The sequence below is a fragment of the Phyllostomus hastatus genome, unplaced genomic scaffold (genome assembly GCF_019186645.2).
Source record: "Phyllostomus hastatus isolate PE091 unplaced genomic scaffold, TTU_PhHast_1.1 phas_contig_148, whole genome shotgun sequence".
NCBI lineage: Eukaryota > Metazoa > Chordata > Mammalia > Chiroptera > Phyllostomidae > Phyllostomus > Phyllostomus hastatus.
In genome coordinates, this window is record NW_025333607.1 from 2,080,633 (window position 1) to 2,106,598 (window position 25,966).

A 25,966-nucleotide genomic window follows, 5' to 3' on the forward strand; every position below is an offset into this window, starting at 1 on the left:
CAATCCAAGGCAGGTGTGAAAACCCAGCAATTAGCTCTGGCCTTGCGGTGACAGGAATCAGAGCCTAATTATGTTGTCTTAGGTATACCAGCTGGTTGGAGCGGATTCTGCATCATCCCTCTAACTGCATTGATTTTTATGTGAACCTGCTGTCTTGAAGAGCCTGAAATCTGTGTTTCTGGCAACTGTTGCGCCCACCCTCCTCCCCGGGGTGAGCAAGTAGTTTAGGTTAGTTTGAACTGCAGAGCTCTCCCCGGGGACAGGGCGAGACCACTGAACGAGGGCAGTGAATGCAGACATAGCAAAAAGACTGAATTTTTTCAAACCCAATTTCATTACTCATGTATCAATATGTGCAAGGAGAGGACATATCCATGTGTTGGCTGCTGTTTGTAACAGTCTCCCAACCCAAACCCTTGTTTCATGGTGTGTCCAAATGAGCTTTGCTGTCCTTTAAGCCTTCCAATATAACCATAGTGTTCTCTGCTGAAACAATGTAGCTGGAGTCATTGAAATCTGGAAAATGTGCTGCGGCCCTGTTGAAAGATGCTACAAATCTCAGCCCTGCCCCACCACCCCATCCAAGCTGTGAGCCTCTTGCTGTCCGTGTGGACACCCAGTTGTCTGCAGCCTCAGGAAGCCCAGTCCAGAGTTGGGTCAAGTGTGTGTGACACACTTAGCCCCACAGCTCAAACTGACATAAACTAATTGCTTCCTTTTCTCCTAAGCAGCCTCTTAAATCTACACCTGAATTTTGATTTAATACTTTTCAGTGTTGGTATCTTTTAAAATTTTTAAAGTTACATTAAGACTTTATTAACTGAATAATTTCTCTATACATTGTTACTTGACTTTTAGGATCAAAAATAAAATGTTGTGAATGTTCTATGAGACAAGTAGCAGGTACAAAAACTGAAACAAAAACTTGGTACTTTTTGGCCCAAATAACGACATCCCACTCCCCTCTTCCACTATATTCCTTCAGTGACACGACCATGTGTTCTACTCTCCTTTCACCTGTCTCCTTCTCAAACCTTGCTATTTTCTATGTGGCTGAAAAGTGAAAAGGAGTTAAAGTGTCTTTGATTCTTCCCAAGTAAGTCATTCTCTAGTAGCTTCTTGGTGCCTCTTCTAGTTTCCCAGTGTACAAATTTTCTAATGTATTCATGTAGAAGTGCTCAAACACAAAACAGCTAACGTAATCCCCACAGTGAAAATGCTAAATGAAGAGAGATGGAAGAAAGTGTTTTAATGGGAAAATTCTTAACACTGGCTGTAGACACAACAGCATGGTGACAACCAGAGGGAAAGGGGGTGGGGGGCGCAGAAGAGGGTAAAGGGTATAAACGGTGATGGAAGGAGACTTCACTTGGGGTGGTGAACATACAGTATGCGGATCATGTGTTACAGAGTTGTATCTGAAGCCTATATAACTTCATTAATCAATATCACCCCAATAAATTTAAAAAATAAACTTAATATGCTATAGTATGACATAAAGATGTCAAATGCTGTTTAAGTTGACAAATTTAAATGTATGATTGATTCATTTAAATTTAAAAGTTCCCAAGTTTGCTTTAATTTCTAAAACTTTAAAATGTGAAGTGCCATGAATTCAAAAATTAAACCAAACTTAAAATGTACAAAGTGTAACACATATAACAGATGATATAATGTCTTACCTTCATCATGAATTTCTGTAGGGGCATAGAAAAAGAGAAAAAAATATTAAATGCATACTATTTCAAAGACTTACTTTAAAATATCCTTATTTGTAAAGGTTTCTAAGTGGAGCTATGTGAACAATGAACACACAAAAACACATTCACTGTGTTTTTAAAACAAAACTGAGTGTTAACTACAGGCAGATAAAAACAGGAGCAAGCAAAACTCTGATGTTTTTACATTAGTTCTTCCTTTTTCTGTGAAAACATGCTGTTCTACCTTAATGTGTGATTCACTATACAACATAGCTAAACACCAAAACAATACAAAAATACAATCTTAAAATTATACTGTGGAAATGCTTTTAAAACTTTTTCATTTCATCTTTGGTTTAAAATCAGAGTGAGATAAATGGCAACACAACTCATTTTAGCAAAAACAGTGGATTAGGAACACAGTAGATCATAACCAACGTGCTGCGATGAAAATGACCTTGAGCAGTTCCCTAGACACTACAGGATGTGAGATGTGAATTCAAAGAAAAATCACAAAACTTTTGTCTCTAAATGACACAACTTTTTCTCATGATATAGTAGCTATTTTTCTTCTACATAACCTAATATGTGCATATATCCCTTTGTTTTTCTTTATGTCCATAAAGTTCCTTTGACCTATTCCTAGGCGATATACACAGATGAAAAAGAACTAAGAAGAAAACATGACACTACTTGTGCAAACTTAGGGCTAAAATGTAGTTGTCACAAGCACCTAAGTCCTAGAGAGAAGAGACACACAGGCCCACCCTAATTTTACAGAAAACAGCGTGTTTTCTGACCTACACACTCACAGATGCCACTGCTGGTTCCCTGGAACAGAAACACAGGGTGATGTGTATATGACTCAACAGCAATTCTACTGGGACTGACTTTTTTCACTTTTAATATCATAAGTTTAAGGAAAAACTGTCAAGAACCATACCATGTTAAGCTCAGACAACGCAGGCTGCTCAGTTACACGCCTGCAGCTGACGTCAGTGATAAGCAACGTCAGGAGGTTAAAGTCCCTGTTGAAACTGAACAATCACATGCCTGCGTGTGACCACTAGTGAGGCAGATTCTCCAAATGGAGAATTAAGAAAAATCATTTTAACTCTCAGAGCAAAGAAAAACAGAGCTCCAACATTTTGCTACAGAACATGGTTTATAACAGATGCTTCTTCACGAGATCACACTGCCCCAGGTTTGGAGACTTTTCTTTCAGAAATGTTCTCAGTCTGACTCTGTCGCCCACCCAGGCTGAGCCACTTTGGAACTGCACTGAGTAGAAAATGGACGTGGAGTCACTGAGAATTCGGAATGTCTTAGGTGTGTACTACTGCGGGCAGAGTGTATCATAGGTGACAGTAAAACAGTGACTTCCAGCAATTAGCAAAGACTTGGATAGCATTTTTTGCAAGACAGAAAAACAGCACATGCAAAAGACACAATACTTTCAAAAGATAATCAACAACATGAAAGGATTATTTGTGGCATTACTTTTTATATAAGCTACCTATTGGTCAAGTTCGCCTAAGTGGTAGGTATTAACCAAGTTCTAACATTGTAAGATTTTCAGAAGAGGTCACTGAAGGGCAAGAAAGCAAGATGCATTGAAACAAAGAGTATACATATATTATTTTAATCTCAATGTAAACTGTACATAGTTATGAAAAAGGGCAACAGAAAAAGTACAAAAATTCTTTAACAGTTGATGCCATGATTTAAAAAAATGAAACCCATGCATAAAGTTAAGTATTGAAGAAAACAGCCTCAATTTAGGTATAAAGAATAGCATTTTTATGCTCACAGTGTAATAAAGGAATTAATTAATTTATTTTCCTCATGAAATTTTCATTAGATAAGAGCCCGCATTTCAGCAGACAGACACAGAACGGACGGCCCTGAAGACCCGAAAGGCCGTAAACACAGGCAGAGCCCCGGCACAGGATCTGACCCAGCGTTCCACCTCAGAAGTTCTAGGAGAATGATCCATTTACACAGAAACACAAAGGGAGAACTTCAGTCATTTTAGGCTAAAATTGCAAACGGCTTTTTTATACTCAATGTCCCAATTTAGTTTACTTGGGAAGTGACAGGTCAGATGAAGCCTGAAATGAGAGCAAGAGATGGGGGCATAACCCCAATGTGCAACGCCAGTACGAAAACCAGACGGAAGCAGCTTCCTGTTGAACTCAGACACAGCTGGCCCTGGGGGTCTGGAGGGTGACAAAAAGGAGCCTGTGCCACATGACCTGGCAGATCTGAAGGGCCTCAAGCATTGTCTTAGCATACGCAAATGATTATGAGTAGAAAAACCAAATAGCAATACTTCATTCTGAAACTTGTCATCAAACATTAGACGTTAATTATATTCCACCTGCTGCTGCCACAGAGAAACAGTAACTCAGGTGATGTAAAAAGCTCCTCCACTTAATTACACCTCTCAGTCCAACCCTGAAGATTTTTAACTGTTACTTCAGTGGCATGAGATTACAAGTCATTAAAACATTAATATTCTGTGTGTGGATTTGTCTTAGAAGAAATTTTTGTGGGTTAATGTTAGGGTAAAGACAAGGGTAAGAGTTACGGTGAAGTTAGGGCCATAATTACTGTGAACATTAATGTGTTCAGATTAGAATGAAAGTGCAGTGTGAAATTAGAACAAAGGTTAGGACGAGATTGTGAGTTCAGGTGAAAGTGAGGATGCAGTTTGGGGTGAATCTAATAGTTCTGATGACAACTAGGTGAGGACGAGTTATGGTAGAGTCAGGTTCACAGTCAGGTTTATTGTGAGGTTTAGAAACATACTGAGCAAAAGGGAGAGGGTTGTGGTGCAAAGGATGGTTTGGTGAGGACAGAGTGTGGTTTAGAGAAGGTTTTAATGAACCTTTACCAAAATATCATCTCAGAAATTATTTTTAAAAGAGAAATGAGCAACAAGGAGACAAGACACACACTTGGGGACTATGAGAAGGAAGGCGTGGCCAAACGTGACAACAGACCAGGGCGAGGTTCTGGCTCAAGGGCCCTAAGTAAATGCCCAACCTCGCACACAAAGCGCCCATCGCTAGCTTCTTCGTCCTCTGTCCTCCCCACGCATCGAGCTGCCAGGGTTCTCCTTACTCCTCCAGCTGACAGCCTCTCCTTACAAGTGGGGATGGCCTGCTGGACTTCATTATGTTAGGAAAAGGAGTCATTTCACCACAAAGACCTGGATTTGTTGGTGGCTGTTTTAAATTAACAATGACTAATGATGCTCCCAACCAATTTTAGAGGGCAAAAGAAACCAAAGATTAACTACTTCAAGTTCCAAGCATCTACCAATACACACTACTCAACAGTATATCTGGATACACATCTGTGGAAAACCTCAACTACTTCTCTTCTGATAAAAATATCCCTGTACATGCTTCGTCTTCTAGGGTCCTCACTGAAAATACCTAGGATTGCACCGGTGACACACACGTTGGTGGTGGAAGCCCCAAAGCATCTAGAAGCTGAGCCAGCAGTCCTGAATGAGCAACTGTCCCCTAAAGGAGGAATTTTACAAGTAATGACGGCCCGCGGCAATATCCCTTACCTCCAGCACTGCACAAGAGAGTCTTTTTTTTTTATTGATTTTTGCGGGGGAGAGAGAGAAAAAATTTCCCCCCACTTACGTATGCATTCATTGGTTGCTTCTTATATGTGCCCTGACCAGGGATCAAACCCACAACCTTGGCGGGTCAGGGTAATACTCTAATCAACTAAGCTGCCTGGCCTCAGCTAAAAAGAATCACAATATTTTGGGCCCAGACTGGTAGTGACTATTGTCTTTTTCCACCTGTCAACAACTATGTACTGCCTTTTCTTTCGAGCGTACTATATAATTACCTAGTTCTTTCTCAAAGGATAAAGGAAAAAGCGCATCTGATAAGCTACTACAAATCCTTGGATTTTAACCCTATGACACATGTTTATCAGTCACTGAGCTACATAAATGTGTGAGTAAGAGCACTACCTAGGGTTTTCTTCTGTCCCGTTTCTCTCAAGAGAGAATTCCTTGAAGTCGGAAACAGCAAACTGATCCCTGCAGGACAGGTGGGTAATGAGGACCTGAGGACACTAGTCTCACTGTGTACACATAGAAAAGCCTCTGTGTCAGGACATGGAAGATTCTGCTGTCTATTTTCTAAACCATTTCAAATATGAATGAATCTTAATGACATGAAAGCATTCACAGACCTCACATAATAGTGGCACACAAAAATGCATTATTCTTTAAAATGACTAGCGAGTTTGGAATATTTGAAAGGATTTTGTGTTTTAACAATTACAACAGCATCAGTGTAATTTTAAAGAGAGCAAGTAAGTGTGCGAGAGGCATCCTTCAGTCCATCGGCAATGCTTCACAGACCATGATATCACGTCCCTCTGTCGTCCCCTGCTCTCCCGGGGTCTGCAACCCCAAGCCTCATGTTAGAGACTGACACCACAGGGTGCAACAGGGCTGCAGGCTGCGGGACGTGGACACGACAGCCAGTCACGTCTGAATCTTATTCTCTCCCGAAGTGTGGGGAGCAGCACTCAATCACTCAATACACTGAGCCGCAAGGTGTTCAAAAAGACACTGGCAGAGCAGGGATGTAGCAGCAGGGCAGAAAGAGAGAGACAGGTTTATTTAGATGGATTGAATCTTGATGAAGTTATCCAGAACCATGCTGTCAGAAAACTTACAAAGAAGCCACCTAAATTTCCACATGTAGTTAAGCTGTGTAAGACTCCTAAGTCTTCACCTGGGGTTCTAAATGCACCCTAGATAAGCAAATGTAACAGTGTTAAAATGGGACATCTGTCTCAGAACCAAGCGGTGGCACATACTGTCACATGTCAATGGCATGTCAGACCAGCCAAACAGGGAGCCAATGGGCTGGCTGACAATCCACTACCGCCCTGCGGGCCCACCTCCATGGTCAGAAGAGGTCAGAGAGCAGAGATGGTTTCCTAGAGTCAGGTGTTGCCAGGCCAGGAGTCTTGCTTCCTCCCCCAGCCTGCCCGCACCTCCAGCCCCTCCACCCAACCAGCAGGTGTGGCTGGGAGAGCCCGGTATCCCTGGGAGCTGGGACAGCACAGACTGGCATCCGTGATGGCTGCAGACAGAGCAGCAGGACACTGGCTGCAATGTCACACAGTGGAGGAACCTGGCAGTGACTGCACAGAGCCCGCCTGGCATGGCCTCAGTGCTGCCCTGAGACCAGGCACTAGCACGAGGTCACCTGATGCCGACCCCAGCTCCTGGGGTCGGAGACACTGTGGATGGAGGAGAGACATTCACATGGACTACCGAAGCCTGTGGAGGAAAAGAGCGAGCAGCTTCACTCTCAAGGGGAGCAAAAAGCCACAGCCTCTGTCAGGACAGGCCTTTATTTCTCTCTCAGCATGTTACAGGAAGGTCCTCATTTACTATGCACAGGTTTGCTTTAGCTGGTTACCTTTTACAGAAAACAAAGGAGCCAATGCTGCTAATCACATCACAGTAGAGGGATATTTGCAAATGAAAAGGCAAAAGTGGTTGAACCGGTTACACCCATCCTTGGAAGGTTTAGCATGGATTTTAGGAAGTTACTCTGCAGTAATGTTACAGGGTGCAGCCAAGAGGGGGGATCCCAAATAGGCATATGAAATGGAGTCCAGAACTCAAGGTGTCCAGGAGATTTTAAGGTGTCTTCACCCCTTCCCCCACAGGTGTGAGTTGGAAGAAGGGGCACCCAGAGCAAGAACATGCAGGGCAGCTTTGCCACTAATCCATGGCATGGTCATTTAACATACCTATAGCCTTTGGCTGGTCACTTAGATATGCTAAATAGCTATGGCCATGCTCAAGGCCAGGGGGAGGAAAGGGATCTGCCCCCAAGATGGGACTGGGGGGCAGGTCCCCTGAGTTACAGCGCCTGCGTGGGAGCTGGGAGAAGATTGGCTCCATGACATGGGTGACACCTGCCCAGACCCATGATGGAGACCAGAAAAGCTGGAGAAGACAGCAGATTGAGGGCAAGTGTGCCCAAGTGTAGGAGGAGTCAGAAATGGGGCTGCAGAAGAAGATTGGCGCGGGGATTTAAACCCAGACACGGCAGCCATTGGGAGAGAACCACTCGGCCTGGACAGAGTGGGGACTCTCCTTTCCCACAGCCCTGAGGAGGGAGAACCACATGGCTCTGGCATAGTGGGGACTCCCGTGGCCTTGGGGGAGAGGACCACGTGCCTTTGCCAGAGTGGAGACTCCCGCAGCTTTAGAAGGGGGAACCACCACCTGGTTTTAGCAGAGATCCTGGCGAGTCAGCTGAGGGTGCCGGGAACCCAGGATGGTCTCCCAGTCGAGATGGAGTACTAACTGGGAATAACCAGAGGACTGCCTGAGCCATGGACTTCTATTTCCTTTCCTGAGATACGGTACTCTGGACTGGGCAAAGGTGGAAGGAAGGAAGGACTGTGTCTGTTTGTGGGTGTTTTTAGGGACTTTAGGATTTTTGATGAAGACATTAGGTCACTACTTTAAGTTTGCATAGCATTAAATAAACATTTCCTTTCCTTTTCACAAATCTCTGGCATTGAGAGATGTCTTTCCTCTGGCGGCGGACATGACAAACCTGGGGTTTTTTTTTCAATAATAGTATATCGTCCCAGGCCCCCCTTGTTTGTTCTGTAACAGTAAATGTCCTCAATTCAGGGTGAGGGAATTTTTTAGCCAAAGCAAGACTCATAGCAGCCTACCTACATTGCAGGCCTGATTCCCCAAGGGAGAACCTATCCATGGGCGTGGGTCCTGTGCATCTCCAAGTGGGAGCTGGGCCCACGCCACGCAGACCGGTCTCCTACAGTCACCATGAACCCTCGAGGGGGTGCGGCTGGCTGCAGCAAGGTGACCGCAGGCCAGAGGTTTCCAGTGTCAGGAGCCTCCCACAGTATCTCGCAAGCGTCCACCAAGAAAGTCAGCTTTAAACACCAGACAAGCTCGGTCAGTGACACTCTGGTCACTTTCTCTGCTCCCAGGCTCAGGGCTGAGCAAGGAGCAGGGTGAAGGGAAGGGGAGGGCAGGGAGAGACGCCCAGCACCCCTCCCCTGCAGGCCTCCTACCTGCAGAGGCCTGGGCTACAGGACAAGGTGACTTAAGTTCAGATTCTCCTATCGCACAGGGGTGGACATTTTCATCACTGAAATGACACTGTGTGACTTGAAATGACTGGGGGCATTTCACTGTCTATGTGAAAGGCCACAGGACCCATCCTAAGTAACCCAGGGGGCAGAGGCGAACCCACCCCACAGAGCAGGAAAGTAGGCAGTGGGCAAGCTGTGCTGTTACCTTCAAGTGCAGAGACAGGTAACAAATCCACCTGTGGATTCCCCTCTCCCTCTCTCTGGCTCCTTAACAGAGGAGGAAACAACTACTAGTAGTAACCGAACTTGACCACATCACACGATTTGTCACACCGCTGGTCCCCCAACTTAGTCTCCCAGCCTGTTTTCCTCATGATACAACAATCTCCTTCACTTTTCAAGATTGTACAAAAAATGTCACAGCCTTTTTCTACAGTTCATGGGAAAATATAAGCACTAAGCAGTAGGTTTTAACTTTCCCCCATTCAGATGATACAAACTAAAACCTTACAAGGTTCTTTTTTAAGTTTTTTATTGTTTCACATTTTTTATTATTGTTCAAGTACAGTTGTCTCCATTTTGCCCCCACCACTACCCCTCACTCCAGCCCTCCCCACTTCCCACCCTTGATCCTACTGCCTCCCTTTGTTTGGTTTGGTCCATGTGTCCGTTATAGATGTTCCTGAAAACCCTTCCCCCATCCCCCCCCCATTATCCCCTCTCCACTCCCCTCTGGTCACTGTCAGTTTGTTCTTAATTTCAATGTCTCTAGTTCTATTTGCTTGCTTGTTTGTTTTGCTGGTTAGGTTCCACTTACAGGTGAGATCGTATGGTGTTCCTCTTTCACCACCTGGCTTGTTTCACTGAGTGAAACAAGGTTCTAAATAGAGACCTGTCCATATTTCTTCATTACAACACACGCATTATTTTGAAAACCGATACTACAAACCACACCGGGAAGCCATACAAAAAGATTAGCAGTGATGCACACATGCACATGTTTACATCACAACTTCTTTGAAAATCCATGTAAACACATACCCATTTTTCCACATCAACTTTCTGTAGAAAGAAAAAGCCAAAATAAATAACAAGCAAGCAAATACCTGCAACATTTTGATTACCTTCACGTAAATAAACTGAAATTGTGGTCCCTGCACCAAAGTCTGCTTCTAGTTCTAAAGGATGAGCAACACTGTTCAGACTGTTAATTAATCATGTTTAATCTCCTGAAAAAAATCTCAATTAATTCGTAACCAGAACTTCAAAAGGCATTAGGCTGGAGTTGCAGCAGGTGCAGGAAATAATAATCCAATACAGTCAAATGAAACATGAGTATTTATGTGATTCTCAAACCTAACAGGCTTCCTGATTTAAACCACTATTTCCTCTAAGAACCTATTTAATAAAAAGGCCAATTTAGAAACACAACTCTAACTACGAACCTCCTGTGAAATAAACGTGAAATGACCCTCACACCAATCTTTACAGTGTAGTATTATGTGACATTTCACACTACAATGAAAGGCATGCCCTGCGGGAAGTCTGGGGCCACAGATAAGGATCCCCACCCTCAGTAAGCAAGCTCCTGGAAGCAACTAGGCATTAAATCCAAAGTACAGACTGCTTTAAAATGTTGTGAAATGATAGAAAATTATCCACTTAAATATACAGTGGACTTGTATATTTAGTTCAATAGGATACTTAAGAGCACTTTGGTTTCTTTAGTAATTTATTTAGTCCTCAGAAAGATCTGTTCTGAGTCTACCACCAACCTCTGAATCTAAAAACACACAATTGCAATTCAAGAACAATTTACTGAATGGAAAAGCCCGGTTTTCACTACACATTTTAAAGACATTCAGCTGTTATGTGAAGTTCAAGCCCTCATTTTAAATATTGACTCACTAGAGTGATGGATCTATGCCTTTAGATATTGCGGCAAAGGGAAGAGACTTAGTCCTGTCTAGTGCAGTACAGTTATCATTCGCTTTTCTACCTTCGAAAGGACAAATTCTTTTTTTAAAGATTTTATTTATTTAATTTTTAGAGAGAGGAAAGGGAGCGATAAAGAGAGGGAGAGAAACATCAGTGTGTGGTTGCTCCTCCTCTGTGAAATGTTATGAAATGTCCCACTACTGGGGATTCTCATGCACCCCCTACTGGGGACCTGGCCCACGACCCAGGCATGTGCCTGACTGGGAATCAAACTGGTGACCCTTGGTTTGCAGGTTGGCACTCAATCCACTGAACTACACCAGTCAGTGCCAAAAAGGAAAAATTCTTATATTTATGGTTTACTCTCTCCCCACAACCAAAGAAAAAAACCTCAAGGGAATATGAAATAATTTACTTCTTATATGTTTCAGGAAAACAGGATATGTTGTACTTTTAGAGGTTTCAATATTAACAAAGACATTGCATTATCCCATCATTATTTTTACTACTAAATATTAAACATTCACTCAACACATACACAAACTTGCATCAGTGCAAAGATAAAAGTGTTGTGGGATTTTTCTAAAAGAAAGGAAACTTGTAATCAAGACTCATGTTACTAATATTAGTAACAGAAGTTCTTTAATGAGCTGTATCACAAAAGAGAGAACAGTTTCTTAAGTAGCAAGAAAGTAACAATAATATAACAGAATCAATATCCAAATGCACCCCCAAACGACTTAGCAACAGTATGTGCTGTATGGATTCCCAGCTACACATACAAGACAAGAAAAATGGTCCACAGAATGGGAAGACCAGCTAACGTGCAATGACATAACTACACATAAGTGATACAGAGTGATTTTGTGACACATCTCTGGTGAAAATGTGAACAAGAATCATTTAATTAAATGCCTGAAGACAGCAAAAAGGATAATGATTTATGTGGAACTAATTGAGGAAGGGAAATACTATATAAAATTCACAATCTACTTGACCAACTTTAGAGTTTAAGCAATTACCAAATCCATAAAGTATATAATACAAGTAAACACTTATTCCAATAAATTATTATCCAACTCTGTGAGATTTTTAAAAAATATATTTATCCCACTAACCAAATATTTTAACTGTAGAAAATTTAAATATTTTATGTTAGATTGAAAAAAGGGCAACATCCTTTTTCAAGTGAAAATAAAATTTCCATTAAGAAAAAATATTCTTTTAACTACTAATTTGATTTAGCATAGGAAACATAAGACTACAAGACAAAAGTCAGTCAGTCTAAATTACATTATCCCATGAAAGGTGGAACAGTCATATGATGCCTCTATTTGTGTATTCATATTTTAATTAATAAATTTAGGCACAGAAACATGAAGTATTCCACAACCTAAAAGGAAAAAAAAAGTTTGGTTGCTTCTTCCAAATTGCTTATTAAACCTATAGGTCAAATATTAAGTAGTTACTCCTTGCCAGGCTTTGAGCTAAACACTTCACATGTAAACATATTGTCTGAATTTTACAAGTATGGAAACAAGTGGCATACAAAGATGTTATAAATCTTTCACACGTGCACACACACACACACACACGAAAAGGCTACAGGGCTACTGAATCATGGAGCTTCACCTCGGTATTTGATCTCTGACTTCAGAGCCCCCTTCTCTCCTAAGCCACCTCTATGTATACGAAAACCAAGATACAGCACCCTTTTCTCTTTGGTTTCACAGTTTGTGGTCTACATTTAATTGGGAATTGCTCGCAGCCTATTTGACGGTAAGTGCCTCCTAATGCAATGTGTTATCGTCAAGATACGAGAATGTAAAATGCACCTAGAGACTCATAACACCAAAGACGTTATTTTGCTTCACTGTTCAAACAGCATGTCTGGTATTTTGCATAGATACATTTCCACATAATTATATCACAGCAATAAAACATCCATCATGAATATAAAGTTTTTAATATAAGAGCATACACAACTAATTAAAATATTTAATGCATGCCTACAATAAAAAACCTTGTTAAATTTTTTAAATAATACATTAAAGAAAAAAAACACTCCATCCTATAAATAATTCTCCACTGCTCATCTTTAGAGCTTGCTAACATTTTAGTAAGTAAACAAACTCATGTAATCAGCACCAAGATCTAAAGGCCACCTTCATGCCCTCCAAGGTAACTGTGATTCATCACCATTAATTAGTTTTTTCTGTTTGGATTTTAGAACTATAAACTATATGCTCTTTTTGTCTAACATCACATTGACGAGAGCCATGTGGTCTCACACGTAGTCATAATTAATGCATCGTCCCTCCCCTTCCACAGTACAAGCACGCTGCGATTCCTTTACCCACTCAACAGGGGGACATTTCGGGTATTCCCTGCCAGGGGCTGACACAAATAACTCTCTAGTGCACATTCCTGTACACATCTTTTGGAGAATATATAAATGTATTTCTATTGAATATATACCAGGGTGGAATTACTTGGTGAGGGATTTATAAATATTTAGCTGTACCAGATACTGCCAAAAGGATTCTCAAAGTGGTGGTATAAATTTATACTCTCATCGGCATCCTACCTACTGGGTGTCACTAGTCTTTTCAGTTCTGGCTCCTCTGGTGAGTGTGCAGTTCCCTAGCACAGTCCTAATGTGCAATTCTCTGGCGACTGCTAGGATAAAGCACCGTTTCACACACTTTTAGCTATTTCAGCATCTGCTGCTGTGCAGTATTTTGTTCAAGTCTTTTACCCATGTTTTCTTATTAGGTTTCCAATCTTCTTTCTTATGATTTGTCAGAATTGCTCATATTTTTCCAGTATTCTACTCCCAGTCTTGTGTCTTTTCAGTCTCTTACTGGTAACTCCAATGACACATTCTTAATTATAGTACAATTTATCTGCCTTTTCCTACATGCCTGGTGTTTTTTGCCATGAAGAGATCTTCCTACATTACTTTCTGGAAAGTGTATTATGCTACCAGTCACCTGAGAGTTAGAACCTACTTGGCACCGACTCTTTCTTTCCTCCCATCTAGTCACTCAATGACCTAGCAGTTTCACGAGCCTGTCCTCTCCCCACTGGGCTGCACGCCACCCACGTCACTAATGTCTGGATCTGTTCATGAACGCTAGCCTATTCTAGCCTATGTTCCCATATCTCTGCTAATACCGCACTCTCTTAATTGTTACAACATCAAAATAAGCCTTGACATCTGGTGGTCAAAGGCCACAACTGTGTTCTTTCCTTCAACATTGTATTCGCTAACACTGGCCTCTTCCTTTCCTGTAATGTTGAGAATCAACTTACAAATTCCCATGCACATGAAAGAAACCCTGCTGAGAGCGTGATGGACTCTGCCCCGGCCTGCAGATCCGTGTGCAGAACAACCACCTCTCCAACGCTCGGCCTTCCAGGCTGGGGATGTGTGTACTCCTCCTCTCTCTTTCTCAGTCTTCCCTAATGTTTATTATACTAATGTTCCCTCATGCTGACCTGGGTTCACGTAGAAAACTTTACTTTGTAAGTGCTGTCTGCTAGTGCATACAAATGTAACTGAAAACTTGTCTTGACCAGTGACTGCACTAAATTCACTCACTGACCCCACTAGTGGCCACTTTCACCACATGTATGGAACATAGCTGAAGCAATTCGGGATTTCGAAAGTTTACTGTTATCTCTATCAGATTAAAGAAGTTTCTTTGCATTACAAATCTATTAGCTTTATTCTTAAATTTTTTAAGTATCTATTAAAATATATCATTTCCCCCTTTTTCTCTTCATATATTGAAAGACATTAATTGATTTTGTAACTACATTAAGGAGACTTGCACCCCAACTTGGTTGTAATGTTCTATGAGTTTAAATGTCCATGAATGTGATCTGCTAGTAATCTGTGGAAGATTCTGCATCTGTGACCCTGGCAGATATTAGTCTGTGGCTTTTTCTTATAGTCTTTGTCAGGGTTTAGGATCAGGATTATGTTGATCTCATAAAAATTAGGTGACAGTGTTCTGAAAGGCTGGTACTATTATTTACTCAAATATTTGGTTGAATTAATCAGTGAGGGTTTTTGTGATAATGCTTTTACTTACCAATTCAATGCCTCTAATAGATATAAGACAGTTCAAATTTCCCACTTATTGTATGAGGGAATATAAATTATATTTTTCTAAAAATAATAATAAACTCCACATAATAATAAATCTAAACTGTATTATCTGGGAAATTTTAAATTAACTGGAATAAAGTTATTCGATATAGTCTCTATTTTCTAATTGTCTGAAAGTTCTGCAGTGATTTCCTCTTTTTCATTGCTAATATTGTTAATTTTATATTCTCTCCCTTTCTTTGTCTTCATTCTTTTACAGTGTCATCAATTTTATTAGTCTTTTCAAAGAAACAACTAGTAATGTCATTTAACAAGGAATTAAAAGAAATCCACATTATGCACTTTTATTAAAACAGTGGCGTTGAGATGTGTCAGTTACACTTTAACAAGCAAGCCCCGAGCTCGCCCCCTTGACGGTGGAGGGTGGAGAAGCCGACGTGTGCCGAGAGCCCACGACACTTCGCACACCTGCTCTCTTTCCTGCGACTCTTCACCTCAGCAGTGAGCCAGGGGTCTTCATTCTTCCTCTCCATTTCTACTTTCTACTCATTTTAGATAAATTTAAAAACACAGAGTTAAGAATTGGCTGGACCTCAAGCTGACATATCTAATTGCTTCCAGAAGGAAGTGATTTAAAAATGGAAAATATAATGTATTAAATTAGGAGAACAGATGTGTTATTAATGTTGGGGAAATTATAAGAAAAAAAGCACCTCTCCACACAATAGAGAATGTGATTCATATTTTAAACTACATGAGATCACAAAGGGTTTTTTGTGGGAAAAAAAACAAATTTAAGCAAATGAAGTCACAAAAGTAAGTTCAGTAATTCAATGAATTATACTCTAGCCCAATTTCCTGGCTTTATTCTGATTTTGGTATTAATCAGACAAAACCCTTACATTTTTTGGATTTATCAAATAATGAAACTGATTTACACAAAATGGTAAATTAATTAGTCAGACTTCTCAGGGTAGGCAGATCAATGTTAACCTAAAAATAAAAAGCCAAAGAAAACTTGGCAATCTCCCAAAGTCATGTCTTTGACCTAACTCAAGGAAAGCATTTAGAATTTTCATTCAGAAGTTTAAAGTTTTTCTTTTCAAATTTAAACTAGATAGTAAGGGAATAAGAGCTGCTTCCTAAATTATTCCCATTTTAAAATAGGAACAGTTCCTGCCACACTTTTTAAATTGCTCTCTTAATTTGTCCCAATCCTCAGGAACATATACGTACACTTCTGAATTTAAAATTACCCATACCTCCTTTTCCTAAGCACACAGTATGTTTAAATGTCTCTTGCATAAACTTTAATGTTGGCAAACTGAGATGGAAGAGTAGTTAGCAAATAACATAGTAGTTCCCATCCACATAAGCTCCATTGAAATTAACATCTGATTACATGCAACAAGTAAATTTATTTGGGGGAAATAGTCAAAAAGAGAATGGACAATTTGTGAGGGGGGAAAGCAATGAGGTGGAACTGGCCCTATTAAATGTTTAAACGTTTCTTAAGTATGGTGACCAGCCAGTGAGTGCCACATGGGCACAGTCACAGATGGCACGTGCAGCACTCTTCAGTCAGAGCGCCACCTGCTGGTGTCCACACTGAGTGTGCGACTGGAGAGGCGGGACGGTGAGTAAGGCAGCAACCACCATGCTGTTGGAAAAAAACAACTCAGATCTAATCTTAAATAAACTCCAGACAGAACTACTAGGAACAATAATAAACTTCATATAATAGTAAGGTCAAATAAATTCCAGATGTATTCCCTATTTTAAAAAGTGATGGGTGAAAAGAGAAAGACTGTAATTTTATTTTTATTTTTTATCATCACCTGAGAACACGCTTATTGATTTTAGAGAAAGGAAGGGAGGGAGATAGAAAGGGAGAGAAACATCAATGTGAGAGAGAAACATTGATCAGGTGCCTCTCATACATGCCCCGACCAGGGACCATCCCCATTTGTGCCCTGCCTGGGGGTGAACCCACAACCCAGGCACATGCCTTGACCAGGAATCCAATGGGACAATGCTTCAACCCACTGAGCCACACCAGCCAGGGCAAGAAAGTAATTTTCACAGAACGATTTGATGCAATCCCAATCAAAATCCCAACAAGTTCTCTTGTGGATATTAACAGACTGCTTCTAACTTTACACAGGAAGGCAGGTGACCAAGAAAACCAAACCCAGCACAGAAGGGGAGGAGGAAAGTAGGAGACCGACACTGCCCACCATCATGACTCATGCAAATCTTCCTGACCAGCACATTTGACACTGGAGAAAAATAGACAACTACATCAATGGAACAGGATAGAGCCCAGAAAAGGATACGCATACAGCCAACTGATCTCTGACAAAGGAGCGAAAGTAATTCAATGGAAAACATATCTACATGCAGATCTCAACCCTTAGCAAAAATTAACTCAAAATGGACCACAGACTTAAAGGAGCACACAAAAATATAAAATTCCTAAAAGATAACACAGGGTAAAATCTAGGTGACCTTGGGTTGGTGATGACTTTTTAGATAGAACACCAAATGGATGATCCATGGAAGAAAAATTAATAAGTTAGGATTTATTAATATCAAATCTTCTGCTCTGTGAAAGGCACTGTTAGTTGAATGATAAGATGAGCCATAACTGTGAGAAAAGCTTCATAACACACACATCTGATAAAGGACTGGTGTCCAGGATATGCAAAGAACTCTTAAAACTCAACAAGAGGAAGATAACCCAATTTAAAATTCAGCAGAATACCGGAACAGACATCTCATCAAAGAAGATATACAGATGGCAAATAAACATATGAAAAATGAAAAGATGCTCCACGACATATGTCATCAAAGAAATGCAAATTAAAACAATAGGATACCACCACACCTCTATTAAAATGGCTAAATTCCAAAAAGCAACAATACCAAATGCTGACAAGGATACAGAGCAACAGGAACTCATTCATCGTTGGTGTGAATGCAACAGGGAACAGCCACTTTAGAAGACAGTTTGGCAGTCCCGCAAAAGTAAACATAATCTTAACATACAATTCAGCAATCGACACTCTGTGGTGTTTACCCAAGAGTTGAAAGCTTGTATCTTCATGAAAACCTGCACACAAGTTTATAGCAACTTAATAATTGGCAAAACTTGGAAGCAACCAAGATGTCCTTCAGTAGGTAACTGGAGAAACAAACACAGAATATTAGCCAATAAAAATAAATCAGTTATCAAGCTAGGAGAAGACATAGAGAAACCTTAAATGCTTACTGCTATGTGAAAGAAGCCAGTCTGAAAAGGCTACATACTGTATGATCCCAACTGTACCGCATTCTGGAAAAGGAAAAACTATGGACACAGCAGATGTTCAAAACCATTACTACAGTAGCAGAAAAAGAATTTTTAGAACCTTTCAGACCCTTCGTTTCTGGTTTGTAAATTCTATTAATCCCTCAAGTTGGCAAATATTTATTGAATATCTGCTCATGTCCCACATGCATTGTCCTGGGTATTGGTGGGACAGCAAGTAAACACAGATTCAAAGCCCTGCCCTCGTAGGGTGGGCTCTGTCCTGGGGACAGGCCGCTGTTAAAAACATTGGAATAAAAATAAAAACAAAAACAGAAATGTAGGTCAGAAGGTAGTAAGTGCTTTGAAGAAATCTCAAGCACAGTAAGAAGGAGTGCTCATTAAGAGTGGGGAGCACCACTTGACGAACATCAGTGAGAGACAAGTATGCTCTCAGGTTAGACTAGAAGGCTTTAAGAAGATAAAACTAGAACTGTAGGAGAATAAAAATTAAAGGCAGTTATCTCAATAAATTACCAATCTTTCTATGTCACTGGTACATTTAGGAATAGTTTGTCACATAAATGTGTATCTGATTCATTTACTATCAGATATTTATATTTTAAAATATTGTTTAATTGTAAACACAAAAATATCTGAAGAAAATGTCTAAATTCAAGGACATTAATCAAGTAAAATAATCTATCCATTCAAGATTCATAATCTAAAACAGGAGTAGCTCTGCCAGGTGATCAAATTACATCTGATTAAATTGGCCTCCCTACTGAGTTTCAGGCTGGATTCTCTGGAAAACACAGCATTTAAAAATACACAGAAATATGTCATATCCACAGCTTCAGAGTAGAAGTAGTCCTTCTAAAGACAGAAAGACAGTGATGGGAAGATGGATGTTTCAACCTCAAAGGCCCACATTCACATACATAAGTGGTAGACGAGGAGTGTTGCTCAGTGATTGCTTTTGGCTACAAGCCCTGTTGGAGATTACCACCACATCCACTTTTTAAATCATGCACCAGTTTCACAGTGAAGGGCAGGTATGTGATTACATGCAGAGGCTTTGGCCACAATGCTGACTAACGACCCTGTCAAGTGAGTAAACGTGTTAGCTGATTAGCAGCATCATGGCTCAGTTCCCAAAGCAGTGTTCCTGCTCTGCCACCAGGGGCACTCCTGAATAGCTGGGGAGCAGGACCCAGCCTCTTAGCATAAATGCTAAGTTACAATGGCTATTTGAGAATGAGGTTTCAGTACAATAGCTAGTAACATCACAGTGTCCACAACACGAACAGATTAGTCCATTGTACCTCTCACAGAAACAGAATTTTTCTATCTCTGGACCCGCTGAGGACACCACCCATTTGGGACAGGATGTACACCTCTGTGTGGGGATGGGGTAAGTAGCAGCTGGATGAATAATTAGAGCTCCCTCCTCTGCACTCTCATTGAACTATTGAAGCATGTTTCACCCCCATTACAATTATTCATTTGCCTTCCGCTTCACTATAACATTGCTAAGCAAGGGTGCATTCTCGCCCATCTCTGCATCTCCAGCCCAGAATTCACAACAGAACACAGTCCCATTTCAGAACACCATGTGATTCGGTGAGTGAAGAAGGGACGGAGATTTTCCATTTCCCAGCTGTTCAGACAACTGGACACAGACTTTGATGGCTTTCCCTAGATATGGATTTAACTTGCTGGACCGAGATTGGCACAAGAACCTAGAGGATCCCAAATTTGATAAATAACTTCATTCAGGCATAAGGATGTTAACTCCATGACTGCTTTGTATCATTGCAAATGGTGCTAGAAATTATCCAACACTCATTTACACATGTAACCATCTTTCTTCTTCTTCTTTGAAAATAAAGAAGTTCCTGCTTCCGTACAGCATCCTGTCCTCCCTCCCCAAGCTCTGCGTCTGTGTGGTGCCAGTCTCCGTGCCAGTAAATGACTCTCATGAGCATGCTGCAGTGGGCACAAGGGGACACTGACCAGCAGAATCCTGGGGAAAGCTCCTTTCTCCCAAAAACGAAAGAAAGTCAGCTTCTTCTCGTGCCTACAGATGGTTTTAATTTGGATCTCACCCCTGAAACTGCAGCGGCCGTGCTGCAGTCATGCGTGAGAACCAAGCTGACAGCACGGAGAACACAGGAGAGAGGTGGAGATGTGCAGAGCCAGTCTCTTCCTCACACTGGGATTCATGTCCTCTGGGCTTTCAGTGTCCTTGCTTTTTTTAAATCACATATGGTTAAGTTGGGGAAGATAGCACAACAGTCCATAATACAATGCCATTGTGCAGAACTGAGGCAGGACAGTAAGAAGCTAGGAAAATTCCTGGCCAAGTTGAACGGGGAAACTGAGGCAAGAAATTAAACAAGGCCAAGCAGTTTGAGCAACTTACAGCCAGCTGGTGAGCTGCACAGACCACAGCTCCTCTAACCAAGGACACTTGAGAGCCAATGGCCTGTCCCTTTCCTCCCTGACCAGAGAATACACAGCCTGCCTGGCCATGAATCACAGGTATCCTAGAAAGAGACATATGCTAACACCAATGGCAAAGGAGAGACAACACCTGAACAAAAGGAGCGAGCTTGGGGAGAAGCTGCGTGACTCCCCTGTCCACTCCCCCTCCCAAGAGAAACAGCACCTCTGAAGGTCTGTGCTCCCCCTAGGAACTCTCCCTCCCAAATCCCCACGTTTCCCCTATATAAACTTGCTTCTGAAAGCTCAAGGGAAAGTGGATATTAGGGCTTTAACCCACCACCTTCTCGGACTGCTGGCCTCTGATATTAACAAAAGCTCAATTACAATCCAATAATTCTCTCTGCTTTTGGCTGGGGAGTGGCAGGCACCACGAGCCCTGGACTCGGTTGCCCTCCGGTTTCAAAACTCTTCTTATGGAAGATGTTCTAGATGAATACAAGCCAATCTTTTAGCCGTGGTTATCACTGGGAAAAGGAAGGTTATGAGGGACATATTTTCCATTTATGCTTTCCTATATTATTGTTATAAGAACAAAAGATTGAAATAGTTCTGGAATTTAAACTAAAATTTAAGTATATTTTTATATTGGATGCATGGTAGGCATAATTACTTTTAAAAAAATATTTTTAAATTTATTTTTAGAGAGGAGAAGGGAAGGAGAAAGAGGGGGAGAGAAACATCAATGTGGGGTTGCTTCTTAAACACCCCCTACTGGGGACCTGGCCTGCAACCCAGGCATGTGCCCTGACTGGGAATTGAACTGAAGTCCCTCTGGGTTGCAGGCCTGCACTCAATCCACTGAGCCACACCAGCCAGTAATTAGGACACTAATTACTTTCAACAATATCATTAATCAAACAAATAAAGATCCAATGATTGGTTGATTGATTGACTGGTTTAGAGCCCCTACCTATCCCAGGCAGGCATTTGCTGAAATGCAAGTGAACATTGTGTGGTATTACCTTTCTTTACTAAGAACCTTTGGTCTTTGGTCTAGTCTCTCCAGAGGCAGTTATCTACTGTCCCTGAAGGCATTTAAAAGCATAATCACTGTTGTACACACCCACTGTTTAACTCTGTATTTTAATGGAGACTTGGGTATGCAGAGCAGGAACATGCTGAAAGTGGATGAGTAACATCAAGTGTCGAAGGAAACAGCACATCCTTCCAGGAGTCACTCACCCAGCAAGTTCGGAGACTTGCTTTGACTCCAGGTCAGCACCCAGTCTATTTACACTTCCTCTTTCCTCCAAACTGCCCCAACTCACTTGATCAATATGAACTCAGCCAGGGGGACAGGACATTAGCTCTCTGAATTCTGGATCCTTGGCCTGTCTGCCCAGGGGTTTTTACAAGCAAGTCTTTCAGATGCAGTGCCCTGGACAGAAGCCAGAACACCAGAAAAGTAAGGGCACAAGAGAAATATTCAGATCCACTTTTGGAACTACTAAATATATACTAAACATATACTAAAAAACCTTCAGAAAATAAAGTCTTTCAAATGCAAAGTGTGTGTGACTCCATGAATTGGATATAGAAAAGAGAATGAAATTAAGATCAATTAGTTTACAGGAAAACCAGGTTCCTGTCAAACCAAGTACACTTTTCAGCCCTTATACAACTAGATTTCTGATTTTTATCTGATCTCTTCAGGAACAGCTATTGAAACTTTGCACTTCCACAAGGAATGAGCCAACTAGTGGCACCCAGAGCAGCATCATCCTGACCCCTAACCTGTGAATATGCTGCACAAGAGCGTGTTGCTGGCTTTCAAGACAGAGGATGGGTCCAGAACCAAGACTGTGACCTAGACAAGGCCAGGAGCCCAGTCTCCCCAAGAGTCCAGAAGAAATGCAGTTCTGCCGCCACCTTGATTCTGGCCCAGCGAGACTGATTTTAGATTTCTGACTCCAAGGACTATAAGAGAGTAAATTTTTAGCATTGCCCTGGCCAGTGTGGCTCAGTCGTTTGGAGCATCATCAATCTCCAGTCAGGGCACATGCCTGGGTTGAGGGTTCGATGGCCTGTTGGGGCACATACAAGAAAGCAACTGATCAATGTTTCCTCCACATCAATGTTTCTCTCTGTTTTCTCTCTCCTCTCTCTCTTACTCTAAAATCAATGAAAAAAATGTCCTTGGGTGAGCAAAAACTAAATTAAATGAATTGAATGCAGGCAGCTTCTGTGACGATGCCCCCTGTTCTCCTCTAAGCTCTCAGATGTCTCCTCTGGGGCCCCCCTCCTCCCACTATGTCAGCAGCGAACCCCAGACTCCTCCACTGCTCTTCTCTTGTCACAGGTCACTTGCAACAAAGAGCTCGAGAAGCACACACCTTAGGGCCCCGAGAACAGGGGTCCCACCCAGTTCTACGTGACCCACTCAAGGACTCCAGCTCTCCGTTCTAGAAATTCCATTTTGTTTCTTTGAATAATTTTTCAATGTTGAGTATATGAATATTTTTGTTTACCATAGACATACTTTGCTTTTTTCCATTTATCATTGCTTAACTACTCTAAGTCCCAGTCTGGTAGGATCATCTTCCTGGTACTCTCTTCTCTGCACATGGGGTCACACTTGCATGTTTCTCGGACTATAGCATGTCCTGTTGCACTCTCAAGATGCGGGGTCATGTTGTATGCCTCCGAAGAATGTTGACAGATTTGCTTTAACAGGCAAGTAACTTGGTGGGACGAAAGCTAGAAACTGCACAAATCTCTGTTCAAAGTTGTCATAACAATCACTGAAGTGCTGTGTGACCCCGCCCCCCCCCCCAACATGCACACACGGGGTTTAAGCATCAGCCAGAGACTTGGGCAGGGTTTAGGCACAGACTCTGGGTTCCCCTCTCCAGGATTCTCCTTTCCAGGATTACTCCCTCGCTTCCCAAAGGCCCTGGATTCTATCTTCAGAGAGATTGTGCGTGTTCTTTCGGCATTTTAGCTACCACACAACACTCACTTCACCCACTTTAGGCTCAAAGTCTTAAATTAGAAACTCATCTATACCAATCCCGTTTTCCAAGAGTCTCTTCTCCAGAAACTGCCTGGTTTTGTTGAACTCTCTAGAGCCTTCAGATTAGTAGGGGTTTTGTTGTGTGTTTGTTTGGTTTCTAATTTAATACTTGCCCCAACGTTTATTGACGTTTTCTCCAGAAAACGCAGGCTAGGAGGAGGTGTTGAGGCAAATCCGAAGAGAAGCCACCACCCAGAAAGTGGCACAGCTGATGCACCTCCTGTGCATGGGACTGCCCTGCACACTAGAGCCACTGTGACTCCCAAACTCTCTCTCAGCAAAACTGCAGTGGAGACACTGTCACCTCCCCCGACTGCAAATGAGGCCATGGAGTCACATGCTGGTTGAACAGCTTGTCTAAGATCACCAGGAACTAAGTTTGCTTAAGGCATTGGCTCTAGAATCCATGTGCTTACCCACAAAGAAATACAGCAGAGTTTGAACTTCATCTTCTGCTCCCACGTCCGTGCAAAATTATCTTCACTGCAATTACTTGCTTGAAATTGGTGCTTCAATGTTTGATAAATGTATTTTTTTAAAACTCATTTATGGTGCCACAGTGTTTTAAAAAATGTATTTATAAATAATTCATTTACCAGTGAATTGAGCTGGTTGCTTCTCATGCATTTTTGAGTACTCTCAGAGCACAGGGGCTTGTTTGAAGGACAGCTCGGCTGTGTAGGCAATCAAGCTACAATTTTATTTTCATAAATACTGGACTTGTCTGTGTTTGATGTGTTTCTCTAGTAGTAACAACATCACTGCAGTATTTTGTACGTTTAATTACAAGACAGAATATATGTGTAATTTATAAATATGAAACATTCCAAAAATTTCATACAAAATAACAAATTTATCATCAATTAAAACCTAAAATTTATTTTAAAATGTCTCTGGACATGTTATGCATCATCTTCCTGGCGAGTACTGTTTTCTGATAGAATTCTAGAGGATAACCTAATGAGGTCATAGTGTTCCTTGGAGGAAAAATTTTAAACGATTTTTATATTAATTGTTCAAATAATTCTACTTGTTTTACATATTATTACAGAATTATTATAGAAATTATTTAAATTATTGCAGAAAATTCAATGGAATAACCAGTCCCACACAGCCACCATTCCCTCATGCAAACATTTATTCTGTGGGACCCAAGAACATGAGCAAAACGACATTTAACCACAAAAAGGCATGGTCCTAGATAAAAATGTTTTCCTTACCATTGTCACGTAAGTTTGTATTGCTGTGTGCGCATGACAGCATTTTGGACAGGAAATGGTATTGGTATTACTTAATTTACTTAATTACGTTAAGAATTTAGACAGACCTATTTTTAAAAAAATTAAAAGCTTTCATTAAAAAAGCTGATTATGAAAGATTAAGGGAATCAGGTGATACATAGGTTTTCTATCAATTTTAATTTTTCAATTACATTGAACATTCAGTATTACATTAGTTTCCAGTGTACTAGCATAGTGGTTAGACATTTATACAAGTCTAGTACCATCTGACACCACACACAGTTATTAGAACATTAGTGACTATATTCTGTACATTGCACTTTACAACCTGTGACTATTTTTAGCTGCCAATTTGCACTTCTTGACCCCTTCACCTTTCTCACCCAGTGCCTTGACCCCTCTACCATCTGGGAACCTGATGGAAGAATGTTTTTGATACTGTTAACTTACAAGGAAAGAAGCAATTTCATGAAAATTGGCATCACCCTGCTGACACATTTCATTCCAGCAAAAGTGGATCTTCAAGCAAATCTACAGCATAAAATTTACTAAACTGGAGACAGCAACTTAATTGAAAAAGGACTGGCCATGGATCCCCACAGGGAATTCGAAGGAGAGGCGCCAGGAACAGGGATGCGGACACCTACAGAGTCAAAGGTGTGCCCAGCACCACTGATCACATGCAACCAGACATTCTCCTTAGCCTGTTGCAATTCTCTGCTCCAGAGGCTGCATAGAAAAGAAAGGCTGTCACCCTGGTAAACTGGAGACTGTGCTCCAGTCTCAAGTGCCCCTAAGCCTGGCCACCCCCACATCCCTCAGACCACCCAAACCCTCTCCGGGCCCTTGCATCTAGCATCACTGCTGTCTGAGACCCTCTCATTAACTGATGCTTGTGCCAATCTCTGTGTTACATATTTTGAATATCATTTCTGGGTGTAATCAAAACTTCTCTGCAGTCTAAGAGAGAGCCTTTCTCTCCCCAAAATCTAGTATCCCTTTGAGTGATTTGACACTGGTTTC

General features: G+C 41.4%; 1 protein-coding gene across 6 annotated transcripts in view; it reads right to left on the minus strand.

Moving 5' to 3' along the window:
- Positions 1–25,966, minus strand: part of RYR2 (ryanodine receptor 2) — a 540,637-nt gene that overhangs the window by 329,452 nt on the left and 185,219 nt on the right. For 4 of the 6 annotated variants that reach the window (XM_045860769.1, XM_045860798.1, XM_045860787.1 and 1 more), the window contains exons 4-5: positions 9,879–9,899; positions 1,683–1,697 (exon numbers count right to left, since the gene is read on the minus strand). In XM_045860769.1, the coding sequence (XP_045716725.1) occupies positions 1,683–1,697; positions 9,879–9,899 (36 nt within the window). The remainder of the gene's footprint in view (positions 1–1,682; positions 1,698–9,878; positions 9,900–25,966) is intronic. The other 2 variants (XM_045860807.1, XM_045860777.1) reach the window with 1 other exon arrangement.